Source organism: Mesocricetus auratus, unplaced genomic scaffold, assembly GCF_017639785.1.
Source record: "Mesocricetus auratus isolate SY011 unplaced genomic scaffold, BCM_Maur_2.0 Super-Scaffold_100028, whole genome shotgun sequence".
NCBI lineage: Eukaryota > Metazoa > Chordata > Mammalia > Rodentia > Cricetidae > Mesocricetus > Mesocricetus auratus.
In genome coordinates this window covers 11,485,197-11,504,991 of record NW_024429209.1, presented here as the reverse complement: position 1 = coordinate 11,504,991, position 19,795 = coordinate 11,485,197, and the positions used below count along the sequence as shown (strand labels likewise).

General features: G+C 53.8%; 1 protein-coding gene across 3 annotated transcripts in view; it reads left to right on the top strand.

The window, feature by feature from the left end:
* Positions 1-18,276, top strand: part of Cdh22 (cadherin 22) — a 123,273-nt gene extending 104,997 nt beyond the window's left edge. For all 3 annotated transcript variants that reach the window (XM_040732786.1, XM_005084979.4, XM_040732787.1), the window contains exons 9-12: positions 6,463-6,584; positions 6,674-6,791; positions 13,743-13,994; positions 17,110-18,276. In XM_040732786.1, coding sequence (XP_040588720.1) covers positions 6,463-6,584; positions 6,674-6,791; positions 13,743-13,994; positions 17,110-17,645 — 1,028 coding nt within the window. In that variant the 3' untranslated portion in view covers positions 17,646-18,276. The remainder of the gene's footprint in view (positions 1-6,462; positions 6,585-6,673; positions 6,792-13,742; positions 13,995-17,109) is intronic.
* The last annotated feature ends 1,519 nt before the right edge of the window (positions 18,277-19,795 follow it).

Below are 19,795 nucleotides of genomic sequence, written 5' to 3'. Positions count from 1 at the left end.
CATTTGTCCTGTTCTGGTAAGGTGCCTGACAGACACTTAGCGGGTATTACTAGTAGCCAGGGAAGGAATCTGAGGCAGGGGCATGTCAGAGATGGTGGCCCAGTTCCACAATTCTCCATTTCACATGAGGAAACAGAAGCCAAGGAAGGAGCGACTGACTTCCTGACTCTGTGCTGGGCTCCTTGGAGAAGTGTGGAGAGAGCAGAGACTGAGGAAGGAACAGGTTGGGAGGAGAGGTCACAGCAGGCTCCAAGGCTTCCTCCAGGGAGTCCTCCCCTGCATCCACCCAGCCAGGGGCTGCTTATCTCACACCCCGTGGGGGTCCATTGCTGAACAAGTCTGGTAGAGGCTTTCCTGAGCAAGGAGAAGCTAGAGTGCAAACTAGGTGCTCTGGAGAGACCCGAGGAGCAGGGAGGGACTGGCTCACCCCCGAGGGAGGGAAGGGACTCCAAGGTGGGTCTCTGGTAGAGGAAGACTTCTTAAGAGCTGAGATTTTTATCTCCCTGGACCAAAGACCCCTCTGAGAACGGGGAGATGCGTATGGCTAGAGCAAGGAGCTGAGGAGGGAGTGCAGAGACAAGAGCCTGCAGGAAGGGGCTTGAATGCCCCCTGTGCAGCCGCTAGGGAGCTAGTGCAGGTCTTTGAGCAGTGCTATGACCAGATGTAGGATGTTCATGCTTTCCTTGGCCTGAAGAAGGGTGGACAGAAGGGATCAGAACAGACTTGAGCTAGTAAGATAACTCATGGTAACTTCATATGGGGTATCGAGACAGGACCGGTAACTGTGGAAGCCAAGGTGGCTGCATGGTAGGGGCTGCTTTGAGAGGTGCTGGCTTCCTGTCCTCAGAGGTGTGTGAATCATTACTGACCTTCCCTTGGGCTGAGTGGTGCCTCCAGGACCCTGAGCACTTGGCAGATACCAACAGGGCCAGAGATGTGATGTATCTGGAGTCTCAACAGGATAACCGACTCTGCCCCAAGGGAAGGAAAACTTCTTCCAGGGCCCAGATTTCACAGTCCCTGACTCACCTGGAGTCCCTCCATTCTCAGAGGCGTCAGTCCCACCACAAAGGCAGAGCCCATACTCTGCACATTGGAGCCAAGGAGATGGCCAACGTCCTTGACAGAGACAGAGAAGGGTACCCAAGTCTCCTGTTCCAACGAAAGAGGCTTGGGGACAGGGCAAGAGGTGCCAGGAGGCCCCTCCAGGATGTCTCCTCACCCTTTGCTGGATCCTCTTCCGCTCCCCACCCTCCTCCTCCCACGCCTGCCTGGGCTGTGGGTAATTGGGAAGATCAATCTTTCTGCCCAGCTGGCTGGCTCTAATCAGAGCCTAGGGTAGGGATGCAATCTAATTCCGGGGGAAGGGGGGCTGGGCTGGGGGCTGTCAGGGAGAGGGTCCCTCCACTCTGCTCCCCTCCCCTGTCCACCACACTAAGCGGGTACAGAGATGATCTCCTCTGGCTCCCTCCCCACTTGCCACTCTGAAAGCCTCACCTTATTCCTTCTCTCTGGGCTCCTCTTTCTCTGTGATACCCAAGGAGGCACAGCATCCACCCCACTGATCCTGCTGATGTGATATTGGCTTCCCGGGTCCATTTGCAGGTCCCTGTAAGGGTGCAGCCACATCCATGTCCCAGTCCCTTCTCAGAGTCTCTTCTGGACATAGGCCATAGGATGCACTGACGGGGAGTCCCTCGCTGCACACAGCCTTATCAGTCATCTGTCATGGCATGCGGTGTTAAACAGAACCTCTGCTTACAGAGGAGATGAAAGAAGGTGGCAAAGACAGGATGTGGACTCTGGAAAGCACTTGCTTTGAGAGCTCAGAGACCCAGAACCCATATAAAAGTGCTAGGCATGGTGGGAAATAAAAGTGCTAGGCATGGTGGGAAATTCTTGTAACCTCAGAGCCAAGGAGGACGAGACAGGAGAAACCCTAGGATTCACTGGCTAACCAGCATAGCCTAATCAGCAAGTCCCCATGAGAGGCCCTTCTGGAAGGAGGTAGATGGTATTCCTGAGAGTGGCAACTGAGGTTGCTCTCAGACCTCCAAGGGTTCTGGCAGCTGAGATGTTAAAAAGGCTTAGTTAGAAACTTTCCCTTTGAAACCAGCCCCTCATCCACACCCAGCTCTGTCAGGGACAAGGCTTCACCTCTGCATCTGTGTTCTCATCTCAGCACAGCATTGACTCCAGTTCCCAGCTCGTCCACACGCAGCAGGATGAAGCAGAGACACAGACCCTGACAGGGGCCTTTTTTGGGGGGAAGGAGATGCATTCTGATCACTAGGCCACACCCATGTCCTTCCTTTCCTACTGGCCCATCCATCTCTGCTTCCTGCTCAGCTGGGTCTAGATGCCCCATAAGTGACTCTTCCTTGGAAGAGATCGGAAGCCTCCCCCACACTCTGACCCCAGGGCCTTTGCATACGCCAATCACTCTCCCCAGAGCAATCTCCCCTCCCTCCATCCCCTTCCCCTGGTTACATCCCAGCTGGATCTGAGTAGAGATGTCACTTGCTCCATGGAAAAAGTCCCCACACCCGCCAGGGAAGAACTCCTTGCTGCATGCTCTCAGTTCCTGAGCATTTCAATTCTTGTCACACAATCTGGAGTGGTGTCTGTCTCTACCACCACACCAAAGGACCATGTTGTTCTTGTTTGTTCCTGTGTCCTTGGTACAAAGGAGACTCCCATTCCACAGTCGTCAGCAGAAACCACAAGCCTCCGTTCCAAAATGTCCAATCTCACCCCAGCTTGCTGTGTTTATGGAACCTCAGGGCACCAGGAGGGTGAGAGACCAGCCCAGTGACTCTGAGCCCAGAGCCTTCCTTCCCAGCCTCTTCCAACCCCTGGGGCTTACACCTGCCACCTCCCCAGATGCACAGGGAGCCAACTGACGAGGGAAGCACCAGGCCAGAGCACGTTTAATTTTAATTTAGGAACCGGTTAAGGCTGCAGGCCCGCTCAGCTCTGGGCTGTCAATCAGCCTTCCTCAAGGCTGCATCAATTAGTTTAAAAATATTGAATGTAATTTTGCCTGACACAACATATTGCAGCTACTGCAAAATATAATTTATTTTAGAAGAAGAAATAATTAAACTAATTTGCATGTCAGTCAGCTGAACTGAGATGGCAATTGGGGGAGGGCCGTGGGGGGCCTGGCCTCTGGAGGGGGCACCTGCCACTGGGCACTGGGTCTGCTATGCCTGGGTAAGTCTGAGCAGCTGCCACTGGATCGACAAAGACCAGGCAGCAGGAGGGCCAGACAATGTCTGGACCACACACTTAGTTAAGAGGCTTGGGGACAGCCCCAGGGATGCTCCTGACCCTCCCCTCAGTTTCCCCATCTACAAAACAGGCTTGATGTCACCTTTGCATGGGTTGCATGGAGACCCATGAGGTCATGACAGGAAAGGATGCTGTAAACGGGGCAGAGGTCAAGGTTAAACACTGCTGTAAACGGGGCAGAGGTCAAGGTTAAACACTGCTGAGTTATTTGTTTTGTAACAGGTCCCTGGAAGGTGCTACAGGCAGGCCTTGTGGTTATTAGTAATTATGAGTGACACAGATTGGCCAGGTAGGACTGGAAGGTATCAGAACACTGCCATTCACCCCAAGGCAGAGTTGGGTACACAATGAATCTCCTTGGGCACCGGCTTCCCAGGTGAATTTCCATGGGTGAGGAGCATGTAATGTTGAGGATGGGGGGCAGGGGATGAAGAGGGGACCACGCCAGTCAGGAGCAATGATGACTCCATACCAGCCCCCATTCCCTGAGACAAACACTACAGGGAGCAACCTGGGCAACTTGGAGGCTTACCTTTTAAGTAGATGCCCTCAGCTGCCTACCTCTTGGACCTGAGACCCTTGCTCAGGCAAAAGGACCGGCTCTCCCAGGAAAGTGCCCTATGTGTAACATGTTGACAGAGGCCAGGAAGGTCCAGGTGTGACAGCAGGGGACTCCCAGTGTGACCCCAGGACTCCTGGGTAGAGAGTGCTGTCAGGCTCACAGATCTCCCCACCCCTCCTCTAGCCACACCCCTACTACAGAGGCAGGCTGCCAGGGAGGACACACAGGCCCTCACTAGCCCCACCATCAGCTGGGAGACAGAAACCCACCTGACTCCTCGCCCCCCTCCCAGAAGCACTCCATCTGTGTGTGGAAGTTCTCTGGCAGCATGCTCTTAAAAACAACGGCTCACTCAGCATCCCCAGTCACGACTCCCCTCCCTCGGTCCTGGAAGAGCCCCTCTAATTGCTGAGGTGGCAGGTCTGGGTAAACTGAGGAGATCACCTGCCCTCCCTCCCCGCTGAGGGGACTCAGGAGAGGTCAGCAGCGCTAATGAAGGACTCCGGCTTCCGCTGCTCCCCAGAGGTGGCCCACCTGCCTCCCCATCTCCATTTCTGTCACCTCTCCAGCAGCTGCAGTCAGTATCCAGCGGCCTCTGAGTTCAGAGCAGATGGGTCTGCTCCCTCCAAAACTCATGGGGTGTCTGTCTGGCTGCCTGGGAACTCCCAGACTTCCCCCAGAATAGCTCCCTGCCAACCCAGCTGGAGACTCCCACCATCCAAGCATCTGCTTGGAAGTGGAGTGCCATGTTCTCTCCCGGGGATGCACCTGCAGTGAATAGCAGGAGGACGAGGTCAGTAGCCAGCAGGCCAGCTGAGGATGGGATTACCAACAGCACTCAGGTAGTAGGGGATAGAATGACCAGTGTTCAGGGAACTGCTCAGAGAGGCCGGGATGAGGCGGCCAGTTCTCGGATGTCTGGCTACTTACTGGGCACCTGTGTACCAGTCTTCCGAGCTGTGTATACAGCTCCAAGCACCTTGTAGCTATTAACTCTTAGCTGATCTGTGTTCTGCAAGTAATCGAGAAAACAAGCACAGACAAGTCAAACCACTTGGTTGAGCTCACAAAGCTCCTAAGTGGCAGAGGAGGGCTCAGTCGTAACCGCCATGCTCTGTCCACCTTCCAGGTATGGAAACTGATGTCAGGGTTTTGCCCAAGCTCAAGATCTGGGTCAGGGTTTCAACCACACCTGAAATCCAGGCATCTTTGCCATTCCTTCAGATTCCATTCATTTGCCCAACTGTGGGGGGAAAGCTATCATTGCCTTGTGCTGGAGACCCAGAGTTAAGTAAGACAGCGGCTTGACTTTATGGGCATTCAGTTTGCTGACCGAATTTGCCTCCTCAGATTCATCTGGCCCTTGCAGGACCAGGTTTCTGAGAGCAGCAATTTGGGGGTTCAGTCACCAGCTGACCCATTGTCTAAAGATGCCCACATATTTCGGTTTCTCCTTTGCAGTATGGGGACACAGGTTGTAGTGAACCACGGATTCACAAGGGCAGCTGAATGATGGGCGTGTGTGCTCTGGGAGCATTTGGTGCTCTGCAAGTGACCCGGCAGAGACCGGAGTGGAGGTGACATGTCATTGAAGGCAGATGCTTCCCTGAGGGTACCAATGGTGATTATGGTGGAGATGACAGTGGTATTAACCGACTGGTCGTAGTTGAGGCTACACTGGAGATGGTGGTAGCACGGCTGATGATAGAAGTTAGCATATTGGTGGTGGCGACAGAGGGACAGTGGCCATGAGGGTGATGGTCTCAGTACTCGGGGTGACGGGGGAATAACGAGGATGGAGCTGATGGATACGGTGATGGTGATCTACCGGGGTGATGGACACAGCGGTGAGGATGCTATACTGTTCATGACCTGCTAGAGTCCGGGAAGACAGTGTTGCTGGTAGTCATGGTGATAGCTTAGTAGCATGAACGGTCGGGCAATGGTGGCGGCGGCAGTAAAAGCAGTAGTGGCGCAGATTGTGGTGGTGCTCCTGGTGGTGGTGGTGATGCTGGTGGGTGGCACTGTTGTTTGTGGTGGTAACGGCAATGGGATGGATGCTGATATTAACAATGGGTGTGGGCATGGTGGAGATGGTGAAGGCTATGGAGGGGGTGGGGAGGAGGATGGTGACGATGGCTATGGAAACGGTAATGGTGGAGATGGAGCAGCAATAGTGGAGGTGGCCATGGTGAGGTGGTGACGGGAGAGATGGGTGTGGTGGAGAGGGCGGTGGTGGGGGTGGCATGAGAATGGTGAATAGGCGGTGGTGGGGGTGGCATGAGAATGGTGAATAGGCGGTGGTGGGGGTGGCATGAGAATGGTGAATAGGCGGTGGTGGAGGTGGCATGAGAATGGTGAATAGGCGGTGGTGAGGGTGGCATGAGAATGGTGAATATGCCGATGGCAGAGGTTGGAGGAGATGTTTAGAAGATTGAGCATCGGGTGACTGCTCAATCACAGATGCCCCTAACCCTGGTCCTTGTCCCCATTTGGAAAATGCACAGTGTCTGTCAGTGTATCAACACTGTCTGCTCTCCCAGAAGTAGGCAGCTGTCTGATCTCACCCCTGAAGCTTCTGGCCCTCCTCTTCACTCTTCTTACAGACAATCATGCTCAGCTATCGAGAGCATCCCTACGGATCCGGATCCTGGATGTGAATGACAATCCCCCAGAGCTGGCTACACCCTACGAGGCAGCTGTGTGTGAGGATGCCAAGCCAGGCCAGGTACCCAGAGGGACTTACGGCCAGGGCTGCTGTTGTGACAGACCCCCAACTCCACCTCATTATGTATCCCACCCCTCCCCACCCTGCAGCTTATCCAGACCATCAGTGTGGTGGACAGAGATGAGCCCCAGGGTGGCCACCGCTTCTATTTCCGCCTGGTACCAGAAGCACCCAGCAACCCTCATTTCTCTCTGCTGGACATCCAAGGTGAGCTACCTGTGAGCCACCCCCCCCAGCGTGCATGAGGGAGGGGGCTGGGGCATTGCCTTCCTCCTCTGTAGAAGCTAAGACTCCATGAGAGCCAGAGCTGGGTCTGAGGTCACAGAGCATGAGCCAGGTCATGGCTGACACCAAGCCCTGAGGAACCAGGGTGTGGGTTGGCAGAGTGAAGGGATGTAACCCGAGGGCAGAGAATGGCAGTTGGAATGATCCTAAAAGAGCATCCAGAGGAGCAGCGGGGTAGACGTTGGAGGACAGTCTCCGAGCTGAGTGATGGAGGAAGGCAGCATTGTACACAACCTACACACCTGGCTCAAAGTGCCCCCAGCTCAAGTCCCTTGTGACACCCTCACAGACACAATGGAGGGTGGTCCCCTCCCCAGTTGTCTCAGAGGAAAATGCCCTGCATAGTCCTTCATGGCCCATTCCTGCTGAACCTGTCTGGTTCAGTTCACATCTAAACTTAGGGGTTTCATACCCATACCTATCAATGATATTCGATGCTATATGGAAAACAATATATTTATTTACCAGAGAGAGAGAGAGTCGCACAAACCAGGAGTTAGAAGCTTGGCTGGCTTCCAGGAGAAAAAAAGGGAGGTTCCTTTTCCTTTCACTTCCTTTTATATCTACCTGTGTCAGTTTACATGTCCCCGCCCTCATGGGCGGATAGCTTTGTGGGGTTCACTCCTACACCTACCCATAGGGTTCACACACACACACACACACACACACACACACCTCTGTTTCTATATAATATAGGTGTTCTTTGACTCAGTCTCCCCCCTGCAGAAGCAAATTGCTCACGTGCCTGAGCTGAGTTCTTCATGATACTCCATCCCCCGAGGTCCTCCTGAAATTGTCATGGAAATCTTTAAAAACAAAGTTGAGGTAGGCAGATGTCAATGGACAGGAGTGAGGACCCCAGGAGGCAGCCCAGGCTCAGTTAGGGGCTCTCCATGACTTCCTGGCAGCTAACTGTCCCTCTCTAAGCTTCAGTTTCAGTATCTGAAAATGGGGCTAATACACACCGCCTCAAGTGGCTGGGTACCCCCAAGGGAGGAGGGCTACTGGGGTAGGCTGCAGACCCCAAGCTCTCCCCTTCTTCTTCCAGTCTCTTAAGCACCGTTAAGACACAGTCTCTACGTGGCAAGCTGTGCTCTGGGTCCTGGAAATACAATGACAGGCGGGAGAAAATCTCCACCCTCGTGGAGTTCATATTCCACTGAAGCAAGTCAGAAATTAAACAAATCAATAATGTGTCAGGCATGATGAGTGACCAGGGAGAAGGGACATCACAGCCTTTTCCCTCAAGAGTCTGGGCCTTGCTTAGTTTGTTGTCGGCCTTTGGGTTCCCAGAGCAATGCTGGCACCTTGTAGGTGTTCAATAAAATGTGTGGCATGAAGCTGAAACCGAAAGGTAGTCTAGGAGGACCTCTCTGAATAGGCATTGAAATGGATGAGGAGCTGGCTCGGTAGGCAAAGTGCCCGCTGTGCTAGAATGAGGACCTGAGTTCAAATCCCTGGTACCTGTGTAAGCTGGGCACAGTGGCACGTTTCCATAATCCTGTCACCGGGAGGCAAGGACAGGAGGATCCCGAGAAACTTGCAGCCAACTAGCCTAGTTTAATCAGTGAGTTCCAGGCCATCAACACCCTACCTCAAAAGGTAAGGTGGAAAATGATAGAGGAAGACACGTGACACTGACCTCTGCCTCTCACACACAGGCAAGTACACCACATGTACATGCTCGCACAAGTATACACCACACACACACATTTGCACATACACAAATAAATAGAAACTAAAAGCAACCGGGGAGTGAGTCACGCAGATAACAGAGTGAAAGCTGGTGGCAGAAACAGCAAGTTTCAAACAGATGAAAAACAGGACTGGAAGGAAATAAGTCAAGAGGCATGGTGTGGGGGTGGGGCGTGGGTCAGATCATGTTGCCTCCTTCTGGTCCTGGAACAGGCCTGGGGTCACTCCCAAGAGTTTCAGACCCTATCCACTACAGGGAGAAGCCTTAAGGCCTCTGAAGTTAAACCCACCTGTGTTCTCAGGGGTCACATTAAGAATCTTTACCATCCAGTGCCTCTGCTCTGACACCTGACCCCAGAGGACAATGATGACAGCTAGAGCTGGACCCTGGAGCACCTGTGTCTAGCATTGGCCCCTCTACTAAGGGCAGGGGCATGGCTGTGATAAAGGCTAAGGCTGTAGAAGGAACTGGGCTATTTAAATCTTTTTGGAAGCAATTCAACAACCAATACAGCTCAGCCCACACATCCCTCCCTTGGTACCCTGAGCTGGTGCCCATGGACACAATCAGTCCTGTACCTGCCTCTCCAAGTTCGAAGGTCTTAGCAACTCTGGGGTCTGAGGTACTGCCCCTGCTGTTCTTCCTAGTTTAGGGCCTCCAGAACTCCCTTCTGTGGTGGTCCTCTAGTGTAAGCTTTGGAGACAGGGTAACCTTAATCTGATGAAGTCAGAGAAGCCATGGAAAGTCCCTTCCTCCAGTCCTTCAGCCCCCTCCCTCAACATGCCAACCCCCACCTCCTCACCATATAAATATCTTAGGTGACAAGCGGCTACCCCAACCCATCTGCTTCTTTGTACAAATGTGTAGCCAGTTTGGAAATGTGATTTATAAATATTGCCTTTGCAGCCAGGGATTGACGCTGATGGATGTCAGGCCAGATGGATGGATGCTACTCCCGGGCACCCGTCCCGCCTAGAAGGGTGGGGCGAGCTTAGAGTGGTCAGTGGCTTCCCAGAGGAAGGTAGCTGAATGGGGTCAGGACAATACCCCAGGAATCCCCTTCCACTGGGCGGAGGTATGGCAGGGCTCTGAGCGCTCAGAACATCTGGCTGCATACTGGGAGACAGCAACCCTGAGACAGCTTCTCTGTCTTGCTTGGCAATTGGAGGCTGGGCCAGGGCCAGCCTCTCATTTCTCAAATCTGTCTGCTACCCTCTGCTGCCACTACTGCTATTGTCTCACACAAAACACACCACGGCTTCCGACCTGTAGTCCATGTCAATGCCTGCATTTTCTGTTATAAGTGTCCTTGGCCACCAGGCAGGTTCAAGCCAGGACAGAAACTATGTCTATCTTATTCACAGCCATGTCTCCAATAATCCTGACATATAGAGAGTGCTCCGTTCAGATTTGCTGTGGAATGAATGAATGATGCATCACTGGGTCACTTCTTGGTTTAAAGCCCACGAATCAATGGCCCCCTGTTGCTTTTCAGAAAATAGCTCAAGTTCCTTACGAAAACTGGCCTGCTAAACTTCCCAGGACAGGCCCTGCCTTCCTCCAACCACAGGCTATGCCCCAGCCTCAGCACCAGCGCACGGGCTGCTCTCGTTTCCTGGACTCTTCCACCTAGGATGAACCTCACTGGGACATCTGTCACTTATCCCCAGAAACTCTCTCAGACTCTCCAAACACGGTCAGGTCCTCTCACAGGCTCTTCCTGCACTGGCCCTTCCCAATGCTCCCATGACAACAGAGCTGTGGTGTGGGCCCCTTCCATTAGTGTTTGTCTCTCACATTGGCGTCTGAGCTCTGATCCCGGCAACAGCTGACTTAGCTCTCCATTGTTTCCCCTCAGCAGCCAGCAGGCAGCCTGGCTTGCAAGCCTTAATGAAGAACTCCAGAAGGAAGAGAGAAAAATGACGGGAAAGAGGAGAGGGAGAAAAGGAAGGAAGGGAGGGAGGGAGGGAGGGAGGGAGGGAGGGAGGGAGGGAGGGAGGGAGGAAGGAAGGAAATGGACTGGTAGATGGAAAACGAGGGAGGGTGAATGAATGTGTGGAAGTTGATGGATGGCGGAAGGAGGATGGATGGATAGTGAGGGATTAAATGGGCAGACAGAGGATGCATGGATGATGGGTGGACAGGCAGATGATGGAGAGTGGGTGGGTCGGTGGGATACAGAGAATGGAAGCATAAATGAATGGGGGTGGGTGGGTGAGTGCAGGAGGACAGATAGATCTCAGATGGAGGATGGTGAGTAAATGGAGGATAGACGGATGGGTGCTAGAAGGTAGACAAATGTCCGAAGACTAGAAAACTGATGGGTAGATAGATCTATTAATGGACGTCAAAGGGAGATGTATGTGTATGTGTGGACGGATGATGGAAAGTGAATGTATGGACGAGGTCTAGAGAAGGATGGATAGATACATCTGTGGGTGATGGAGGATGGGTGGATGATGGGAGGTGGAAGGTGGATTGTGGATGTGTACACATGAAAGCTAGAGAATGGATGGGTAGGTAGATCTATAGATGGGTGATGGAGGCCAGATAGATTGATGGATGGGTCTATAGATGGGTGACGGATGAATGGGTTAGTGGGTGAATAGATAAAGGATGGATGGGTAGACAGATGGACAGGTGATGGATGGATGATGAAGAAACAAGTCACTATTCTTTTATTTTAAAGTGTGTGTGTGTGTGTGTGTGTGTGTGTACACATGAGTGCAAGTGCTGGTGGAGATCACAGGCATGGGCTCCCCTGGAGCTGGGGTTACAGGCAGTTGTGAGCTACCCAATATGAGTGCCGGGAACACCTGTCCTCTACAAGAGCATATGTGTACTCTTAGCAGCTGAGCCATCCCTCCAGCCCCACTGTCACTTCTTTAAGTTTTTAAAGTGGCATTTACTTATTTTGTGTCCTGAGTGGGAAGGGGGAAGGCATGCCACATGGCATTGGATGTCATAGGATAACTTGTATGAGTTGGTTCTCTCCGCCCACCATGTGGATCCTAAGGATGGAACTTGGGTCATCAGGCTTGATGTCAGCACCTTCACCTGCTGGGCCACCGTGCCAGCCACACCAGTCACTTCTTACTGAGGCTCAGTTTTCCACATACACCAAGGGAGACCCTGTCCTAGCCATGATTAGGATAGCTAAATGTGTGCTTCAAATGCCCACCGGCTAATATATCCCCTTCTTTGCCCTCTGCAGTTAACCTCCTCTCTTCCCTGGAGGTAGGCAGTGTTTTCTTAGCCTGAGCTGCCTCAACCTTTAACAGGAGGCTCCAGAGGCCAAGCCAGAACTTGAGGTGCTGACCCTTGGCTGCCACTTAGCCCAAGAGTTGTGGTCCCTTCAAACTTTGTTCTTGAGACTGGCATAGGGCCAGAGTCCAGCTGGCCAATAGTGGAGAAACAGGCACACATTTGCTTCTTACAAGGTAACAAGTGTTGCAACAGAACTGTGCATGGCACTGGAACCGTAAATCCCTCCTTCCCAGGGAAGTCTCCACTTCCAAAGGAGGCTACGGAGAAGAGGTGATATCTTGCTGGAACATGATGGATGGGGAATTTGCCCAGGCAAGAAGGCAGAGAGGATGTACTAGATAGCAGAGTCTTGCAGAAGCAAGGCAGGGACATCCAGACAGGAGTAGGTGTGGGGTGTGGCCTCGGGAGAACTATTAACCAGCGTTTACGAGGAATTGTGTGCTGGGAGTGATTCTATCCATCCTCACTGCTAGGTGAGACCCTGGTTCTGTTTACTGGTGAGGACACTGAGGACGGAGCAGGCTAGTGCAGGTGACCACGGTGTCACTAACACTTGCACGGAAATGTTCAAATGTGCATAGCGGTGGGTAGAATAAGACACTGAACCTTGTCACATCTGGACAGCTGCCCACCTCATCTGTGTGTCCAAGGTCATGAATCAGTCTTCCCGAGGGCTCTTTCTCACTACGGTGTCCATGGTAAAGAAAACCAGGCTTGTGGAAACCATTGGGAAGCAGGAACTATTGAGAAGCAGTGGCAGCGGAGACTGGCTCTGCCTCGGGCTGGGATTTCCTCCCAAATTAGCCCCAGGAAGATCTGTTTGCCTTGCCACACAAGCACAGGTTTCCTCGAGCTACCCGGGACCCACAACAATGGGAAGGGACTCTGGGCTCCCAAGTCTGAGGCGAGAACCCACGGTGACAGGGAAGTTAAGGAGAGTTGGGCCCAGCAGGCAAGCAGTGGGCACAGCACAGAGATGGACTGTCAACCCTGGGCCTCTCAGCCCTTCAGACCACCGCACTGTGCAGGACTAAAAGGAGCCCCCAGAAAGCAAGGGTCAATGCTGCCTGGCACATGTGCGACAGATGTGGAGGAGACGAGAAAAGGAGAGGAAGTGGGTGCCACCTGTCACTCTCTGCTGCCAGAGCAGCTGCCCCTTTGCCGGTTTTTCCCGGTCTATAGCAAGCTCATGCTGGGCAATAGGTACCACTGTGTGGTTTGCCCCTCTTTCTGAACGCCTGTGTAAAAAGTAAAACGTTGGGTAGAGAGTCTGGGGTTCTATGGTCCTCTCATCTGACCATGAAGGCTGTGTCCCCAGCCCGGAAGCTCAGCTTCTTAATGAGACCCCACACTCCAGAACTCACGAGTAACACGGAGGGCAGAAAGGCCCCTCAGCCATAGGCATGTGCCAGCCAGTGTTGCCAGCCACCTCTGATGACCTTGGATTTGTCAAGGTCCAGCAAACCACAACCAAGGACCACAGGACTCCTAAAAGCAGACTGCATTTGAAATGGGAGTAGAATCTGGGACAAAGCAAGCTGTTGAGATCAATGGGGGAAAAAATTGGCATAGCCAAGGCCAGGACCTTGGCCCAGCTGGGGACAGAATCTTGGATTAGCTGAGGACAGTACCTTGGCACAGCTGGGAACAAAAACTCTTAGAATTGATGAAAACACGCTTAAGACAGCTAGGAGCCGAATCCCGGGACAGCTGAGGACACCCATGGGCTCTGGGAGCTCGAGGATCTTCAGCAGCTGGGGCAGAATTGGGGTAGATAAGGGGACAGATGTGTGGATCCTTGAGAGGCAGTTTGGGGTGTGAAGAGGCAGGCCTCAAGGCGGCATCAGGGTGTGGCTGCGCTGGGGTCTGGCCCAGCCCTGAGTCACACGCTGCCGGTTTCTCCCAAACAGACAACACAGCCGCTGTGCACACACAGCACATGGGCTTCAATCGGCAAGAGCAGGATGTGTTCCTCCTGCCCATCCTTGTTGTGGACAGCGGGCCACCCACTCTGAGCAGCACAGGCACCCTCACCATCCGCATCTGTGGCTGTGACAGCTCCGGCACCATCCAGTCCTGCAACACCACTGCCTTCGTCATGGCTGCCTCCCTCAGCCCCGGCGCACTCATTGCTCTCTTGGTCTGTGTCCTCATTCTGATCGGTGAGTCCAAGAGCATCCTACCATTACTGCTCCCGAGAAGGGAGCCTCTGTCTCCACTCCATAAGGATAGGCTGGCTAGACCCGCCTCCAGCCTCTGCTTGCCCCTCCTGTGGGAAGTCTCTGAAGTGCAGACAGTGCCCCTCACACAGCTCAGCACCCCCTAGTGTTTAAAACCACATGTATAGCCCAGGCTGGTGGCTCACCTGGAATCTCAACACTTGGAAAGCTGAGGCAGGATTGCTGCAAGTTAGAGGTTAGCCTGGGCTATGTAGTAAGTTCCAGACCAACCTGGACTACAGAATGACACCCTTTATCAATAAAAAGAAACAAGGAGCTGAGGTGTGGCCTGACTGGTAGAATGCTTGTCCAGCATACATGATGCCCTGGGTTTGATCCCAGGTACTACATAGGTCAGGGTAATGGTGCAAGGCTGTGATTCCCAACACCTCAGAAGTAGAGACAAGAGTCTCAGAAGTCAAAGGTCATCTTTGGCTACATAGGGAGTTTGAGACAAACCTATTGGATATGAAACCTTGCTTCAAAGAGGCAGGGGTGGTGAGGGACAGCAAACGTCGTTTTTCAATTCTCTTGTCTAGTGCCCTTATCTGTTCTCCATAAAGAGAAGCAGGGCTGCACGGCCAGGTGTATCAACCCGTTCCTCAGATGAAGAAACTGAGGGTCACAGAGGCTATCTGGCTTAGCTTCAGTGACACAGGTTAAGTCTCCTGAGTCTGTGTCTCCACCTCTAACTCTGCCACCTGGGACAATGTCTTTAGACATTGCAGACACCGATAACAAAAACCATTTGAACCCGTGTCTCTGATGAGAAGAGATGTGAACAGTCTTGGACTGCTGTCACATCATGGCCACCCAGGTACAGACTGTAGACAGAGCTAGGAGTTCTCTGGGGACCATGCTCAGCGGCCCTGCCTAGTCCCCCAGGAAATGACAACCCCCCTGTGCTGCCCATCCTCCAGCCACCTCCTGCACCCCTCAGATCCCTGCAGAGGCTCTGGGCAGACCCTGTCAAGCCAGGAGTGCAGCCTCCTCCCTCCCCACCACGGCCCACAGCTCAGCAACCCTTTTTCCAGAGGGTGCACTTTACAGCGGTTTCATTTTCCGAAGCAGTGCAAACAAATTTCTGCCTAATTGCCCACAAACGAAGAAAGTGCACATCAGTGCTCTAAAGGTGACGGGCGGAATCACTGATCAGGTCTGGCACATCTGTCGCCCGCCGCCCGCAAGCCCCGCCATCTGCTCTCGTGGGCATCCCCGCCACAGCTCCAGGTCTCCAGCTCCAAACGCTGTCCATCTATCTTCTCCACGTCTCTCTCGACACCGTCTTTCCCTCCAGCCCTCCCGCAAGGCCTGTGTCCGGCCCCAACTCCCTTCCCTGTTATAAACTACCGTGTTAGGGGGTGAGCTCGTACCCCACGCTGTGACCCTCACATCTGGCTCTGGTCACAGGCCTGGCTGCGTCTGTCTGGAACCGCACGGAGTCTAAACCCTGCCACAGGGCTTGGCATGTGTCTGTCCACCCATGTATCCACCCATCCATCCACCATCATTTATTTACAAATCCATCCACTGAATCCCTCTCAGATGCTGGACTGTTTCCACAATAGGATTCATCACTGAGCAAGAGATTTTCTTTAAATTCATTCCTGGGACTGGAGAGATGACTCAACAGTTAAGAACAATGGCTGCTCTCCAGAGGACCCTGAGTTCATTCCCATTCCCCACACAGCAGCCCGTAACTGTCTGTGACTCCAGTTGCAGGGGATCTGACCCCTCTTCTGGCACTGACCAGCACTACATACATACAGTCAAGCAAAACACCCAGACACACAACATAAAGCAAACTAAAAATCATTTTTATTTCATTTATGTATACAGTGTATCTGGATTGCATCTACCCACAATCCCCCAGACTTCCCTGCATGTCACCTTCCCACCCGCAGGTCCTTTTTGTGTCTCCTCTGTCATAACCCAGAGTCCCGTTAGTGCCGCCTGCATGTGTGGCTGTCCACTGGGGCCTGGTCAGCCTACCAGTGACCGCATCCCTGAAAAAAAACGACTCTTCCTCCCTCAGCTCCAGCCAATGCAGCTTTAGGACTAAGGGTGAGGCCCTGCTGGCCCCTCCCCGTCCTTGCTGGAATGTCTACTGGTTGGAGCTTGTGCATATTCCCACAGCTACCAGAGCGCAACAGCCAAGTCTAGAAGACAGCATGTCACAGCGCCCTTCCCATCCTCCAGCTCTTACATCCTTTCTTCCCGGTCTCCATCACATACTCCGAGCCCTGGTGGAGGGAGATGGGGAAAGAGAAGGATGATTTTAACTTTGGGTGAAGTCTTGGCGGCCAGATGAAGAAGGGCAAGAAGCATAAAGAATCTGTCATTCATTCTCTCCTCCTCTCAATCTGGTCTCCAGGCAACTCCTCGTTCATTCATTCATTCATTCAGCAAGCAAGCAAGCAAGCACACATTCAATGCTTGTTCCATACCAGGCACCAAGCTAGGGGGGCATTTTCAGGTCCCAGAGGATATTAATTGGGATTAACTTGGCAGGACCTGGGCTGCGGTGAGCTGTCCCTCTCTAGCTGAAAGGAGGAAAGGGACCCACGGTTGTTACAAAGTCCCTGCTGGTGGCGGAGAGGCCACACTGAGACCAGAGACAGGGAAGAGTCCTTCCCCTGGCAGCTTGGAGTTGGGTCACTGGACCTGGCTAGAGCTGTCGGGACAGAACCCTGGGGGTCCTGACGGAGAAATGGGAAGCAGAGGATTCTGGGGTGGACAGAGGAGGGCAAGGACAGAAGATGGGTGCCTTCAACCTTTACAGCGTCTAGAGCCGAGGACGGGTGACCCTCAAATCGAGTGTAAATCCTTAGCACAGCTCTGCTGGGCAACCCCAGTCCCACTAGCCATATAACTGCAATTTGCATACCTCCTGAGATGAATAGCTCACCGCCTGAGTGTCAGCTCAGTTCTCACTGTAAGGAACGGGAAACCCATGGGGACTTTTAGGGACTATGACGCTCTGCTGTAGGGTTTGGGGGATGGAGGGAGGTCAGGCAGCGCCCTCACCACTCTGTCTCCCTGTCCCCCATCTCCGCAGTGCTGGCTCTGCTGATCCTCACCCTCAGGCGTCACCACAAGAGCCACCTGAGCTCGGATGTGGACGAGGACATGCGAGACAACGTGATCAAATACAACGACGAGGGCGGCGGCGAGCAGGACACCGAGGCCTATGACATGTCAGCGCTGCGGAGCCTCTACGACTTCGGGGAGCTCAAGGGTGGCGACGCGGGCGGGGGCGCGGCCAGTCCCCCACAGGCTGCTTCCTCCTCCGAGCGCCACTCGCTGCCTCGGGGGCCGTCGAGCCCAGAGCCGGACTTCTCGGTGTTCAGGGACTTCATCAGCCGCAAGGTGGCGCTGGCGGACGCGGACCTGTCGGTGCCGCCCTACGACGCCTTCCAGACCTACGCGTTCGAGGGCGCGGGCTCGCCGGCCGCCTCGCTCAGCTCGCTGCACAGCGGCTCCACCGGCTCCGAGCAGGACTTCGCCTTTCTCCGCGCCTGGGGCCCGCGCTTCCGACCGCTGGCCGCGCTCTACGCCGGCCACCGCGGAGACGACGAGGCCCCGGCCTCCTAGCCCCAAGCCCTGCCAGTCCGGCAGCGCGGCCCGACAGGAGGGGACCTGCATGGCCCCCGCGCCGCGACACGCCCCCAAGGGGTGAAGCTTGCGAGGACTCAGGGGTGCGGGGTGGTGGCCAGCGTCAGGAGAAGGGAGGGGACGCTGGCCTGCACACAGCTTTGGGGTTGGAAGGGACCGCGGAAGGGGGAAAGGATCTGAGAGAAGCAAGCAGAGGAGGGCTCTGCTGCCATGCCCGCCCCAAGGCTTTCTGGAGCGCCAGTAAAGATGAAGGAAGGGCTGTTCATTTACTAAGCACCTACTGTGTGCTGGGAACTACCCAGAGACCGATTGCGTTGTTGTAGAAACAATGAGGTGGTGTCCCAAAGGTACCAGATGGGAGAGCCCCCAGAGAAGTGGGCGTGGCCTGCCCGGGGACACCCAGACAGCAAGGGGTGGAGCCTCTGGCACTGACCAGCTGCCTGGACAAGTCGCCTCATTTCTCTGGGCCTCAGTTTCCTCATCTGTCAAATGAGGTTAATAACAGCGCCTACCTCGAAGACTTGAGAGGATGAGAAGGGGTCATGTGTTAAGTTGTTGGGCAGTGCCTGGCACAGAGTAGGTGTTCAATAAATGTTCGCCTTTGTTACTATCCTTATCCTTGTGGTTACTGGAAGCCGGGTGTCTCCAAGGGAAGAGGAATTGATCCCAACTGTCAGCCCCTGGCCCCCTCTGAAGGGAAGCCTGTGCCTAGCAACTGCAGAGTCTCCCTGCTTCTGGGGCTACATCAGAACCAGCTCCCTGGCAAGGACGCTGAGACAAGCTGAGCTGAGGAAAAGGGTGTGCACAGTGGTGGCTTTATTTGTCTGTTGTGGGAGCTGGGGTCTTTCCCTCTCTAGATTCCAACTTAAGATTCTCCTGGACTGGGCCCAGACCCATAATCCCAGAACTTGGGAGGGAAAAGCAAAGACACCCTTGGCTACTTCATGAGTTTGAGAGCAGCCTGGGCTACATGGGACCTGTTTATAAGATAGTGGCTGTCTTCTGTCCTCCCCGCCTCCCTGCTCCTCTGGGGTAACTCAGTGTTACCCGTGGGCCTGGTGTGAATCCCAGCTCCTGGTAGCTGGCCACCCTTCACCCAGGCCACCTACTGCTGAAGCTTCGGTTGGCCTAGCTGGAAAGCAGGGTGATAGGGGCTAAAAAGGAGGTTAGTGGATGCTGAGCTCCAATCTCAGCGCCTCCCTGACATGTAGGAAGTACTCGGAAAATGTTCCTTGGTTACCTTGTCACCTTCCCAGGAAACTCCCTCCCACTCCTTCTCACCATTCCAAAAAGGTCCGTGGTGGTGATGTAGAGGTAGCTGGTGTGCCCTGAATGCCACCACACATTCTGCCCTAGCTCAGAGACCTGGAAACAGGGTCACAGCAACAGCATATCCAAAGTTACACACATAGGTAGTTCTATTATTATTATCATTATCATTAACATTTTATTGGGGGCACATCTGTGTGTGTATGTAACGCATCCCACATAGAAAGAAGACATCTTTCACGCCGGGCGGTGGTGGCGCACGCCTTTAATCCCAGCACTTGGGAGGCAGAGGCAGGCGGATCTCTGTGAGTTCGAGGCCGGGCTATAGCCTCCAAAACAATACAGAGAAACCATGTCTCATAAAAACCAAAAAAAAAAAAAAAAAAAAAGAAGACAGCTTTCAAGAGTTGGTTCCCTCCTTCCATGGTGGGTTCCAGGACCCAACTCAGGTGGCTAAGCACTTTCACCCAGTAAGCCATCTGGCTGGCCCTGGTAAGTAGCTCCTGCCGTCCAGTAGCTGAAGGCCCAGGAGACAAAGACAGAGGCTACTGGCAGCAACACCTTTGATGAAGCAGACTGAAGCAGCAAAGCCTGGGAGTACAGGAGGGAGAGTGGATCATTCCTGGGGCCTGCTGGGTCTTGAAGCAGGAGCCTGAGACGGATGAGGTGGCCAGGCAAGCGAGAGCATGGGGGGGGGGCGCACAAGCATCTGCCGAGGCTGGGTTGGGTAGGTTGCAGAATGAGGCTGCTTCCGGCAAGCAGATGGTTCCTGAACTGGCTCACCAGGGGGAGGAGGAGGCTGAGGCAGAGAAGGCTGTGGGACAATCTTGAAGGCTGAACTGAGAAATCTACAGCTTTGC